This window comes from Ornithorhynchus anatinus, chromosome 13 (assembly GCF_004115215.2).
Source record: "Ornithorhynchus anatinus isolate Pmale09 chromosome 13, mOrnAna1.pri.v4, whole genome shotgun sequence".
Classification (NCBI taxonomy): Eukaryota; Metazoa; Chordata; class Mammalia; order Monotremata; family Ornithorhynchidae; genus Ornithorhynchus; species Ornithorhynchus anatinus.
The window spans coordinates 37883183-37896722 of NC_041740.1; the positions used below are offsets into that span (position 1 = coordinate 37883183).

Sequence of the window (13540 nt, forward strand, 5' to 3'; positions counted from 1 at the left end):
CGGGCAAGTCACTTAATTTCTCAGTATCTCCCCTTATCTGCAAAATGGTGATTCGTTACCTGTTTCTCATTCCCTCTCAGATTGCAAACCGCCCGTAGAAGGTGGGTCTCTCATCTGATCCCGGAGTTTAGCACAGAGCTTGGCACATGGTAAACGCATGTTGTGAGTAGCTGTGAATGAGAATCGCCCTTGGTCAAACAAAGGAAGATGGATTATGATGACCCTGTAAAAACACCCAAATTTGGGACTAACACAGAGGCACAGGGAAGTGAAGAGACTTGCCCAAGGTGACGCAGCAGACACGCAGCTTAGTCAGGATCAGAACTCAGGACCCTCTGACTTCCAGACCCCTGCTCTATCCTCTAGGCCACGCTGCTTCTCTGGGCTACGAAGCTACCACAGTCTTTCCCAAGGCACCACAAGAACGTCTCCGATGGAACTGTTTGGAGCATATGAGCCACGGAAGCAGCGTGGCTCAGTGGAAAGAGCCCGGGCTTCGGAGCCAGAGGTCATGGGTTCGACTCCCGGGGTCTGCCACTTGTCAGCTGTGTGACCGTGGGCGAGTCACTTCACTTCTCTGGGCCTCAGTTCCCTCATCTGTAAAATGGAGATTAAGTGTGAGACTCATGTGGGATGACCTGATGACCATCTCCCCCCCCCACCCCCCCGCGCTTAGAACAGTGCTCTGCACATAGTAAGTGCTTAACAAATACCAACGTTATCATATGACTTCTGAAATGTACACTTTTGGACCGGTAACACGTCTGCTAATTCTGTTGCATTGTACTCTCCCAGGCGTTTAGGACAGTGATTGGCACATGGTAAACTCGTGTAAACTCAATAAATACCACTGATTGATTGATTGAATGAAGTGGAAAGAACTTGGGCCTGGGAGTCAGAGGGATACGGGTTTTAATCCTGGCTCTACCACTTGCCTACTGGGAGATCTGGGGCAAGTCGCTTCACTTCTCTGTGCCTCGGTTTCCTCATCTGTAAAACTGGGACTCAATACCTGTTCTCCCTAGTTGGACCGTGAGCCTAACGTGGGAGAGGGATGGTGTCTGACCTGATTGTGTATCATCTAGTCCAGGGCTTAGTACAGCGTTGGGCACAAAGTAAATACTTGAAGAATACCACAGTGATTTTCAAAGGCAGTCCAAAGCACGGGTGAAGTTCTTCCCGGGGAGAAGCCTGAAGGGGACACTGCCTCACTTCCTGCCAACTCCACCTCCAAGCTACCTCTGGCCTGCACACAAAACACCAGTCACAAAAAGTGAACTTACCAAAAAAAAAAAAAAAAAAAAAACCAAAACACATTTTATTCATTTTTCAGTTCTTCCAAAGGTGAAAATATCAAGTCCTACTGCTAAGAAGAAAAACAAAAAACAAAACCCCCAAACCCAAGAAACCCCTCCTCCCTCCTAAAAGTCACGGAACACATAATAAACTGCACTAGGACAGGCAGTGCAGGGGCCCCGGAGGGGGAGATAGCCAGGTTAATCCCCACCCCCCCCCGAAAAACTAGTTGAGCAACAGAAAAAAAAATAACCCCCCCCCCCCAAAAAACAAAACCAAAAAAAAAAAACGATAAATACAGGACAATGCGAGACAAGTAAAAATGAAGAGCGCTACCGGGTGGCTCTCCCGGTCTTCCGCTGCCTCACTGCCCGCAAAGGGGGCTTACGGCAGCTTCCTCTAGTCCCGGCCGGGCCCGCCGTCCCCCCGCCCCGGCTCGAAACCGCCCCCAGGGCTTCCCGCGAGCTGCGGGTGAATAAAAAACCTGAGGTGCGGTGGACTGAGGAGGCGTCCGTTCCTTCTTGGCTGGGGACGGGAGGAAAGTGACACGCCCAAGGAGTCTCCGTCTTGCTTTCCCTGCACACCTGCGGCCTCGGTGAATTCGTAGGGCGGCGAGGGAGGTGGGGGGGGGATGCGATTGTGTATGTGTGTGTTGGGGGGCGGGGGCGAGCTTCTGCTTCTCAGATCTCCCGGGACGTGGCGAGCCACCCGGGGTTACCCGTGGAGGAGAGGGAAAACCCGAAATGCAGAACCAGCAGCCGGGGCCCCTCTGCTCGGCACTGGGATCGCCCGAAAGGGAGTCTTTCTGGAGTCGTGTGTGACGGGCAGGGAGGGAGGGTTTCTGGCAGTGGGAGGAAGGAGGGCGAGGGACTGAGCGTGCTGGTGAAGAGCCTCGGTGCCTTGCCCTGAGGGGATCGGAGGCGGGGGCGTGCTGGCGGGGGGACATGCCCCGAAACGGTCCTGCGGCTCTAACAGCCCCGAGGGCCGCAGAGCCGGCGGATCTCAGAAACCCTCTCCTCTGAGGGGGACGGCGGGCTGCAAAGCGCCACGGAGCCGTCGGTGTCCCGGTAGAGGAGGGGGTGGGAAGGACGGGAGGGACGAGAAACTACCTTTACGGTCGGACGCTGCCCCTGACCTTGAACCACCCCGGGCGGCCACTTCCTCCTCCTCCTCGGCATCCGCGTGGCACCACTGGCGCACGCCCCGGTCACCGGGCCCGTGGGTCGGCGGGGCCCAGGAGTTCACCAAGTAGATTGGTCCAGACAGATGGCCCCAAAACCCATAAAGACACAGAGGGGGAGAAGTAAAAGAAGAAAAAAGGGCGGGGAGCGGGGCGCGGGGGAGAGAGAAGAAATACAGTTTCTATTTCGGGTAAAATATTCAGGGGTCAGCTGGAGGAGGAAGGGGGTGGCGGGACCAGAGTTCATCGGCTACTTCCTCTTCTTCTTCGGGGGCGCGGAGCTGTGTCTGGAGCCGCGGCCGGAGCCGCGGCCGGAGCTGTGGACGGAGCCCTTCCTCTTCCGGCTCAGGCTCCGACTCTGCTCCTCCTCTTCCTCGTATCGACTCTCACGGTCGGCTGCGAGGGGAGGGGGAGGACCCCAGTTAGAGGTGGGGGTGAGGGGCGGCAGGGTCCCAGTCACAGACCCATAAGGCTGCCTGCTGGGGGAGATCTCGTCGCTTCTCCGGGCCTCCGTTTCCTCCACGCTAATAAAACGGGGATCTCGATACCTGCCCCTCCTACTTATACCATGACCCCGGTATGGGACAGGGAGCGGTTCCGACCGGCGTGATCTGCATCTATCCCAGCGCTTGGAAAAGTGCTTGACGCATAGTAAGCGCTTCAATACCATTAAAAAAAGGTGACCGCCCCTAACCCACCAGCCCCCGAGACTTAAAACTCAAACGTCACGAGGTGGTGATGGCATCGACCGGCCTCAACGGGCGGGACGGCCAAGTGCCTCAGAAAATGCCGTCGCCTTGCCGTTCTCCTTGTGGGCACTGGTCTGGCTCTGTCCCTTCGGGGTGGCCAGCCCAGGATAGGGCCGTGTGAAGGTCTGGACAAGGAGGCCGCTCAGACGGGAGCCCAGAGGCCCTGTGCGGGCACCTGCTCTAAGGACCCTCGGAATAGCCGCGGGCCCACTCTGGCCGTCCGGCTCCCGCGAGCCCAGGAGGTACTCAGCTGGCCCTCCTGGCCCTGGGCCCCAACTGGAGAGGGCGGGAGGGCTAAGTGGTTTTCTCCCGGACCACATCCAGGGCTCTGATCTTCTCCATTCTTTGCAGTAACGTCACTGGAAATTTCCTCCCTCGTATTCCAAGACCTGAATTGGGGCTCCCATCAGCCTGGCTGGTTTGGGTTTGAATCTTTTTCATTTTTTCTTTTTTACCTTTCCTGGCTTCTTCCTCCAGTTCATCCCAGTCTTTTCCGCTCTCCTCTTCGCTACCCAATGATTCCTTGGAATAGTCTGTGGAGAAAAGTAGATTGTTTTTGAGTCATAGAGGTACGAAATGAACCACACCCAGCCAGGAGCATTTATGTGAGACAAACTGTCTCCTCTCAAGGAGCAGCTGCCATCACAGTGATGCCTCCACTAAAAGCCCTACCCATCGCCGTTATGAAAGAAGCACTAAGCACATACTAAGGTTGTCTCGTCCCCTGTACACAGTGTGTTACACAAACCTAATCTCTACCCTCTAGGAGCTAACATTGTAAGGCAGGAAGAAATAAACACGATCAAGTTTCTAAAGGGCAGAAAAGACAAGTGCACCAACAGGGAATTCCTACCTAAATTAATAAATGAAGAACAACAAGTACAGAGGAAAGGAGTGGTCGATGTGTCTGTGTTTTGCGGGGGGGGGTTTTTTGGTGGTACGTACCGAGCACTTACTGGGTAAGTGCTTGGGGGAGTACAATACCAGAGTTGATAAACACCCTCCCTGACCACATGGAGCTCACAGAGAGAGGAAGACAGACATTATTAATATATTAATTAGCGATATACATAAATGCTGCGGGGGCTGAGGGTTGGGTGAACATCCAAACGCAGAGATAATGCAGAAGGGAGCGGAGATAGGGGAAAAAAGAGGATGTTAGGGGACTCTAAGTCGGTAAAAACAAAGATGAAAGAAAGCTCAGGGAGCCGAAGGAGACTAGGAAGTCGGCAAGGGAGACGGTGGCAAGGATGGATTTACTTCCCTTCCTACCAACCATTAATGCGCCTTTAAATGCCAGCTCCTCCGCTTCTAGCCCGGCCTCTGAAGGGCCGCAGGGAGGAGAGGCTGAGAATGACGGAGAAACGCGACTACGACGGGAAGGGCGGCAGAACTCTGGCTAAGAGGGGGCTTGCAGGCGCGAGGGGAGGCATGAGGCAGCAGGGCTAGCTGCAAGTGGGGTGGTCGGGGCTCCTGCTGGGTTGGGAGAAGCTCGGTCTGAAACGAGGGGGTGGAAGGTAGCCAAGAAAGGTGATCGTCGGGGAAACCGGACACAGGCGACCGCTGATTTGCCTGAATGGGAGAGGCTCGGGTTGCGCTTCATTAAACTCCGGTCTTTTGCCTAATCCTATGACTGATTCTCGGTTTCCCTGTTATTCACTTACTCCCCTGAATGCCCGTCCTGTTTGAGGGAGGGATCACTTCCAAACTGGTTGAGTAGCGCCCGGCAGTGAAGCAAACATGCTTGCCCGGCCAATTAAAATTCTGCCTGGACTGGTTGAGGCCTTCGCAAACGTCAACTGAACATGCAGACCGGCTGAATGGTGAGATCGGGTAAACATTGTTTGGGCAGAACTCAGAGGTCATAGAAGATTCGGGGAGAAACTCAGAATCTGCCGCCCGCTTCAGAACGGGCCGATCCAGAGTCCGATGTCCCGTCTTCTTTCGACCCCAGGACGAAAGCTGGACGAGAACAGGGACCCTGAAGAGCCTTACCCGACTCCTCTGCTTCTGAGGAATAGTCTTCGTCACTGTCTTCCTCCTCTTCCTCATATTCATCCTCTGAAGGGTTAAAGGTCTCATCTTCAATTTCTGACTCTGATTCCCCAACTTCAGCATCGCTTCCCTGGAGACAGAAGAGCCAATATCGCACATTGGGACCTGTGACCTGAATTTTACATAATTAATAATAACTATGGATTTGTTAAGTGCTTACTCTGTGTCAAGCACTATTCTGAGTGCTGGGATAGACACAAGGTTAACAGATCGGCCACAGTCCCTGTGCCACATGGGTCTCACAGTCTAAGCAGGCGGGAGAATAGGTACTGAATCCTCAATATCAAGTGGAGGAAACTGAGGCCCGCAGAAGTTCCCCGGGGAACAAAGCTGGCAGGTGGCAGAGCCGGGATTAGAACCCGGGTCCTCTGACTCCCAGATCTGGGATTCTTCCACTTAGGCCACGCTGCTTCCTGACACTTGAGGCGGATGAAGTGCGAGGAATGATCACGGCTGGTGAGCCACACCGGGACATTCTGGGGAACAGTACCAACCTCAGCTCTCCTTCTCTCACTAGAGAAGCCCTGGAGAAGTCCCTCCCCACTCCCCACCTGAGGGGAAAATGAGCCCGAGAAAAACTGCTTACTTGAGGGGGTGATTGTTCACCATTTGAAAGGTCAATGTTGGACTGATGCTAAATGGTTTTTTTCCCCTCTCCTGAGCATCTTCCAGAAGGGCTTGGACCCTTCAACTCTATCACCGGTCACCCATCGCTTCCCCTACGTCCAGGAAACCTGCCCACCTTTGGCGCCCACCTCGAGATGCCGCAGACAGCCCCCTCCCTCCCACGCACCTCGCCCTCGGGCTCCAGGAAAGACCAGCCCCCTTGCTCAAAGAAGCCCTCGGGGTCGTCTACGATGGTCTTCATGATTTTGGTCCAGTTGAGGGACTGCACTCCTTCGGTGTACTTCAGGTCACAGGAGCTGAGGGGACACACAAAGCATCAGAGATCTAGAGGCCTGCGACATCTCCGGGCACGGAAGGACAGTCACCCCCGGGGTCCTGGAACCTTCCACTCATTCCACTGTAATAACAATTTGTGGCATTTGTTAAGCATTTACTGTGTGTCAAGCACTGAACTAAGCAGTGGGGGAGATACAACATTAATTAGGTCCCACAGCCTAAGTAGGAAGGAGGACAAGCATTGAATCCCCATTTTGCAGGTGAGGAAACTGAAGCACAGAAAAGTTAAGTGACTTGCCCGTGGTCATACAGCACGTACGTGGTGGAGACAGGATTAGAACTCAGATCTTCTGACTCCTAGGCCCGTGCTCTTTCCACTAGGCCTCGCTGCCGTAAGACGAGCCCTTCCCCCATCCAGAGGGGCAGTCTGGCTGTAGCTTTGCCTTCACCCTTGCACCTTCACAGGGATCATTCTCTCTTCCACCCCTCCTGCTTTACCTCTGCTCTCATCACGCTTCCCATCCTCCTCGCCTCTGTTACTCTCCCTCACCTTCTCATAAACCCAGTCTCTCTCATAGCTCTTTGCCTCGCTCTCCTTCTTTCGGCAGTCCCTCCCACTGACTCCACGGACACTCTCACGTGGCCGGTTCAGGGACAGGGTTCTGATCGCTCTGACCAGCAGCAGGATTTCTAGTGGCCCCTGCCATTTACCTCGCCGTTACCCCAGCTCCGAGGGCCTCCCCTCGCTTAGACCATAAACTCCTTGAAAGCAAGGATCCATTCTCTACTTCCTTTCTAATGCTCCTCAGGGCCTAGTTTCATGCCCCGCACCCAGCGGGCAGCCCCACAAAATGCGGAGGACTGAATGAGAGGCTCTGGGCTACGCGGTTCTCAAGTGCTGAGTCAGAGTGGGAGGTGGAGGGGGAAAAAAAAAACCCACCCAAGAAATTCTATCACTAGAGTACATAAGGTTTGTAACTTGGCACCAGCTTGAGAAGACACGCCACATTTCTCTAGAGGAGCAAAGCCATTTCCCACGAACACATCTGCGACTTCCTGTTCTATCAACACTGATGATGCCTTTAGCTCCCACATGATGACCCCTCTCCGTGGGGTCAATGAGGGCCACCAGCCCCCTCGGTGGTCCGAACTGGACTCCCGGACTGGCTCATTTCGATTGACCCTGACAATCAATTAATCAACGGCATTTTATGAGCACTTTCTGTGTGCAGAGCACTCAAGGGAGGACAATTCAACGGAGTTGGTAGACGTATTCCCTTCCCACAACAAGCTTAGAGAGGGAGACGGATATCGATATGAATAAATGAATTAAAACCTGACAAGACCTGAGAATTTCCTTCTGGGGAAGAAAAGATCACCCAACCCCAAATGCTGGCTCTCCTCCCAGTCCTCCTCGCTCACCTCCAGAATCCCTGCTCTCCTTTCTCCCCGGAGTTCGGAATGAAAAGAAGGCACCTCTGATTCCAGAGCCTCGAACACTCTTCCAAGGTTGATTACCCCTTCCGCGCAGACCATTTCCCAGACAGCCTTGGGCAAATTCCCTCTGGGAACCCTGGCCGGGCACTCCATCTGCCAGGATCTTGTCCAGTCCCAAGAGCCAGGGCCCAGTTTTCATGCCCCCGGTCTCCGATGGCTTTTTATAAAAGCTGCCCGGATCGGCATTCACAAGCCCCGCACGAGAAACCGAGGCAGCCATCGTTGATTCCGGAATGAGGGTCGTAAGAGGGTCACGGGCCCGGCTCGAGTCACTTACTTCAACCACTCCTTGATGGGGTCAAGTGAGGCCACGGGGATGGCGTTGATCATGGTCACTTTCTTGCTGTAGTCCTTATAGACGATCACCATGTCGAAGTTCTTCAGGTGGAACTGGACCCGCTCGAAGTGAATCAGCTCCACCTCGTCCAACGTCACCACGAAAGGCGGCTAGGAGTGGGGGGAGGGAAACAGAAAACACGCCTCTACCTGAGCATGCGGCGCACGTTAGGGATCAGGCCTAGCTCTTAGGGACAGGCTGGACTCAAACGCCGCGCACAAAGACTGCATCCCCTCAATCTGGCTGTTGTGGCCCCCCAAAGCGGCCACCGTATTCTTCCTCTTTGTTTCATCATTTTCGGGCGGTCGCCGGTATCTTCAGCACTGAACTAAGCTATTTATTCGCTGCCATTAGTTATCAGTCAATCAACTAATGGTATTTATTCAGCACTGACTACGTGCAGAGCACTGTACTAAGCACTTGGGAGAGTATGCTCAATTAATGACTAAGCCCCCTCTTCTTTTCTTCAACTCCCTTCTGTGCTGCCCTGACTTGCTCCCTTTATTCATCCCGCCTCCCCGTCACACAGCTCTGAGGTACATAGCTGTAAATTATTTATTTCTATTAATGTCTCCCTCCTCTGTATGCTAAGCTCACTGTGGGCAGGGAATGTGTCTGTTATATCGTCATATTATACTTTGCCAAGCAAATCAGTACAGTGTTCCGCAGACAGTACGCGCTCAGTGAATATGACTGGTATTTATTGAGCACTTGCTATGTAGACAACGCTGTACTGAGCGCTTGGGAGAGTACAATGTAACAGAGTTGGGGGTCACATTTCCTGCTCACGATGAGCTGAAAGTCTAGAGGAGTGTCGGGCATCCAGCAGACACTTAACTCCTCTGTGTCTCAGTCACATCATCTGTAAAATGGGGATGAAGACTGTGAGCCCCCTGAGGGACAAGGACCGTGTCCAACCTCAGTTTGTATCTACCCCAGAACTCAGCACCGTCCCCGGCACACAGTACGCGCTCGACAAATACCATTAGAAGTATCTATTTTTCCCAAACTCTCAAATTAAAGGGAAGGAGGGAAAGGGGACACTCACCCACTCCGTAGCGTTCACCAGAGCACTGCTGGTCGGCTGGAGGAGACAGGTGCTTCTGTAGGGTGCGCCATTAAATCTGGACAAGAATCAGAAATGAGATCCGCTCTGGGCACGCACAAAGACTCGGAACAGGACTAGAGAGGAAGCGGGTGCTACCCTCAGGATCAAACTTCGCCGCCTCCTGTCCTTCCGTCCCACATCTAATCCCACCCGTCCTCGGCGGCATTTCCGATTCCCACTTGCGGCTGCTCGTTTGGTCGGCGCCTCTGCCTGGTAAGAGGGAACTGGCCTCTTCAGAGGGAAGCGGGAAACGGGAGAGTGGATTGACGCGGTGACGGACTTTTGACCGGAGGGGTCCCGAGTAGCGCCCGTCCCACCCAACTCGGCCCCGGGGGACGACGGCCAGCAGGACTCAAGGTGGAGTGAAAACGGGGAGGCGTGTTACCCCAGATCCCTGAAAGGCACTTCGAACTCCAGCTCCTCCTTGGTCAGGGCCTCCACCTTCTCAATGAAGTTTTTAAAGGCCGTCTTCAGTTTGTGCCTCATCTCCCGCTCCATCTGCAGGAACAGGAGAATGATGTTAGCACTGCTTCCAAGACTGACCGGGAGAGTCGTTCACACCAACCCCCCTGCCCCCCAACCACGCAGCACGCTTCCACCCCCAAAGCAAAAACCGCCTTTCGCACATTATCCTACTGATCGCTACAACCTTCCTGGGATTAACGAGTCACGCTTAAGCCCCATTTTCAAATAGGGAAATCCAGATACCGACTTCTTGCCCAATGGCGAGCAGCAGTGGGGTCTAGTGGATAGAGCCCGGGCCTGGGAGTCAGAAGGATCCGGGTTCTAATCCCACCTCTATCCCTCTTCTGCTCTGCGACCTTGGGCGAGTCACTTTACTTCTCCGGACCTCAGTTCCCTCATCCATAAAATGGGGATTAAGACCGTGAGCCCCACGAGGGACGCGGTCTGTGTCCAATCTGATTACCTTGTATCTAAGGGCTCAGAACAATCCCCGGCACATAGTGAGCACAGAAATGACATTTTTAAAACAAGGCAATAAACCAGGGATGGAGCCAGGATTCCAATTTAGACTTTTGTTTCCCCGCAGAGGGCTCTGAGCCGGCTGTCTCCCATCACCGTGAAAGCATAATCTCCTCTTTCCCCCACCAGTGGGTGTCCAGAGCGGCATTTCCCCGGAGTCAAGCACCGACTACTCAGAGTCCACGGGGCGCCAGAGTCGGGCCCATCCCTTCCCGCCCCATCCCTCCGCCCTCAGAGTCGGAGGTGGATGGTCACGGGCCTGCTCGGCGTAGAGGTCGTCCCGGTCGTGCATGTGCTGGTGCTTCCCCAGGTCCGTCGTGATCTCCCCCACTTCGGTGTAGAACTGCACGTCTGTGTGCCGCTTCTTTCCGAACATGATGGCGTTCTGGGTGGGTGGACCGACGGGGGAGGGGCGAGAAGGGATTGGTGAGGACCGGGGAAACTGAACCCCGGGGGGCTCGGCCTACCTAACAGAAGGGACATCCGGGGCTGGGGAGAAAAACCACGGCCAGAACCAGCTCCCTGAAAATGAGCTTCCCGTGCGGCCCTTTTCCCGATGGGAGCGAAAGGGTCCGGGGAAGGCCCAAATGCCGGAGGGAGGTGTGTAGGCTGTAAGAAAAGCCGCCTTCTACTGGGCTCTGGAAGAATTTGGGGAGCGGAAGACTGGGCTATCCAAGGACCACCGCCCCCCCGCCGTGGGGATGCCCTGTCTGGAGGAAACAACATTAAAGCTTCGATGCCCAGCAAGGACAGGATGGGGTTTCGAATCCTCGGACGCCGAAGGGCCGAACGAACGAGCCTAACGTGCAGAACCCACTGAGGCAGAGGTCGGGGGCAGGAACCCAGGTTTGGGGGTACCTTGAGGTGGAAGTGCAGCACGATGATCATCTCCCCGTCACAGGGCTGGAACAAGGCGTGCTTGATGTTGTTGTAGAGGATGTCCACCTTGTCCCCTCGCACCGACGTGAAGCGGAAGCCTGCGGGGGTTGGAACGGTCCAGGTGAGAACCCCGGCAGCAGCGGCGGGCTCGGCCTAGGGCCCCGGAGCGGAGGTCGCGGGACCACGTGCGCCTGGGCCTGGCTTCCCCGGCCTCCCCGCTCCACTGCAAGCCAAGTGGACCACATCGCTTTACCCATCGCTGGTAGTGACTGAGCGCTTACTGTGTGCAGGGCACTGCGTGACGCAAAGCGGGCCCGATCCCAGCGGTGTGCCCTAGTGGAAAGAGCCCGGGCCCGGGGGTCAGAGGACCGGGGTTCTAAACCCAGCTCTGCCACTTGCCTGCTGTGTGGCCTTGGGCCAGTCACCTAACTTCCCCGGGGCCTCCGTCTCCTCATCCGGACGACGGGGACTCGGTACCCGTTCTCCTTCCTACTTAGCCAGTGGGCTCCACGTGAGACGGGGACTGCGTCTGACCCGACGATCCTGGACGCCCCCCCCGACGGTGCCCGGCGCGTACTAAGCGCTTAACGAATATCGTGACGACGGTGACGTTGATGACCGCGATAATAAGGACAGTGACGACCCTCAGCTGCTCTATGTCTCGGCCACTCCACCGGCCGGTTTCACCTGACGGGTGGGTGAGGAAGGCGAGCGACTGGTGAGGGGAGGGGGCTTTTCACCATTGACGTGGGCCTCCAAGGAGCCCTGCATCCTCTTCTGGGCAATGTTGGGTCGGATGTACAGGTCCTTCAGCTTGGGGTTACTCCGGTTGAGGTTGATCACCAGGGAATCTTGCTTCACAATGCCCTGCGGTAGCAGAACGTGTGAGAGAGCCCGGGGCCAGCCCCGAAACCTCTCCCCAGGAGTCCGACCCCACTTGGGTTAGCCCCGAGGTTCACCTCCTTCTCTTTCTCTTCCGCTTCCCGGGTCTTGTACCGCTTCTGCACCTCCTTTATGATGCGGAAGGCGTTCTGGAGGTTCAGAGCGGGAACCGTCTGCTCTCCGGGGGCTTTCATATTTGAGGCTCGATACGTGCTGGTGGGAAACAGAGCGCAAGTTGCCCGGGTTTTCCAGGGATGACGCTGATGGGGCCAAGGAATTCCAAACCCAAGACTCTCCCCCGGACCTCCCCGGCCAGCTGACTGGCGGACGGTACCAGAGAGAGGAAGAAATCGATCCGGGACCGGAGGGGTCGGGCAGGAAAGATAGGAAAGCTGAGGCGGACCGCATCTAGTTAACAACGGGCAGCTTCTGCAAACGGCTAGTCTAATTCGGGAGGGAGCGAGTCAAGGATTCTCCCTCCGAGCACGGCACGGAAACAACCTCTCCCCTCCGAAAGATCGTTTCGCTACACTCTGGAGGGCAGATCCATCTGGAGGGGGCCTTGACACCGTAAAATGTGTCGGGGTTCTGGGAGGGGAGGATGGGGAGAGTCCCGGGAGGTTGGGCTTGGCCAGATCTGCCTTCAGAGCCCAAGACCCCGCTCTGCAGGCCCTGGTCGGGCCCCGGCGCATTCAAGGGCTCGTGGGTGGGGGTGACGCACACCGCTGCTGGGATTTATAACTGGCCGGTTCGCTTCGGCCTCCCGCAGCTACACGGGGACCAGGTTGAACGGTGGCGGCCGAGGCCCCGGCAAACCCGTGCGTACGCGTGGGAGGCAGGAATAGGTCAGCCTATACTTGGGAGCCGGCAGGAAATGCCAGTTGGCCGCTCCGTTCCCCTGGGAGCTCGGGCCACCGCCCACCTGTCCCTGGGCTATTTTTAGGTGCCGGCAGCTGGAAGGCAACGGGCTATTTCCAAAACTGCTCTGGGCTCCGTCCCGCGCCTGCGGTACGTCCCAGCTAGCAACTGGGCCTAAAGCAGTCCCTCGGGAAGAAACCCCTAGGCCCCGGTGCCGGGGGTCGGGGGGGAAGGGGGCGGTGTTCCGCGGAGACCCCGGAAGGTGCTTTCCGCCACAGGGATCCGTGGAACTCACATCTCTTTGACAAACGTGGCTTCCGGGTTGGGGAATATGTTGCCTTCGTTCCTGCCCAGGGCGCTGCCTGGGCAATAGAAGTTGATTCGGAGGTACGTGTAGTCTCCCTCCACTGACATACTGATGTTCTGTTCAGAGAAAGGGGACGCGTGAAAGGCGGCACGCTCCTTCCCGGAAAGCTTAGGGACCGGGGAAGGAGGCCTGATGGGTCACCCCACCACCCCTACGCCGACTCAAGGAGCTCAGCCCCCAACAATGCAGCTTCGGGGACTTTATAATGCCGCTGGTATCCGTTAAGCGCTTACCAGGTGCCCGGCACCGTAGCGAACGCTGAGGAAGATACAGGATAATCGGGCCGGACACGGTCCCCGTCCCACATAGGGTCACGGTCGGAGGGGCGGGGAGGACAGGCCCTGCATCCCCATCGTACAGACGAGGAAACTGAGGCCCGGGGAAGCGAAGCGACTTGCCCCAGGCCCCGCAGTAGGCAGGCGGCGGAGCCGGGATGAGAACCCAA

The 13540-nt window shown here is 56.1% G+C and overlaps 1 protein-coding gene across 3 annotated transcripts in view; it reads right to left on the reverse strand.

Annotated features, from left to right (window-relative positions):
* Positions 1 to 2631: 2631 nt before the first annotated feature.
* SUPT16H (SPT16 homolog, facilitates chromatin remodeling subunit) overlaps positions 2632 to 13540 on the reverse strand; it is a 28778-nt gene continuing 17869 nt past the window's right edge. For all 3 annotated transcript variants that reach the window (XM_029077832.2, XM_029077833.2, XM_029077834.2), the window contains exons 15-26: positions 13024 to 13151; positions 11948 to 12083; positions 11729 to 11855; positions 10968 to 11086; positions 10369 to 10494; positions 9511 to 9623; positions 9066 to 9141; positions 7958 to 8127; positions 6074 to 6203; positions 5221 to 5350; positions 3681 to 3758; positions 2632 to 2872 (exon numbers count right to left, since the gene is read on the reverse strand). In XM_029077832.2, coding sequence (XP_028933665.1) covers positions 2727 to 2872; positions 3681 to 3758; positions 5221 to 5350; positions 6074 to 6203; positions 7958 to 8127; positions 9066 to 9141; positions 9511 to 9623; positions 10369 to 10494; positions 10968 to 11086; positions 11729 to 11855; positions 11948 to 12083; positions 13024 to 13151 — 1479 coding nt within the window. In that variant the 3' untranslated portion in view covers positions 2632 to 2726. The remainder of the gene's footprint in view (positions 2873 to 3680; positions 3759 to 5220; positions 5351 to 6073; positions 6204 to 7957; positions 8128 to 9065; positions 9142 to 9510; positions 9624 to 10368; positions 10495 to 10967; positions 11087 to 11728; positions 11856 to 11947; positions 12084 to 13023; positions 13152 to 13540) is intronic.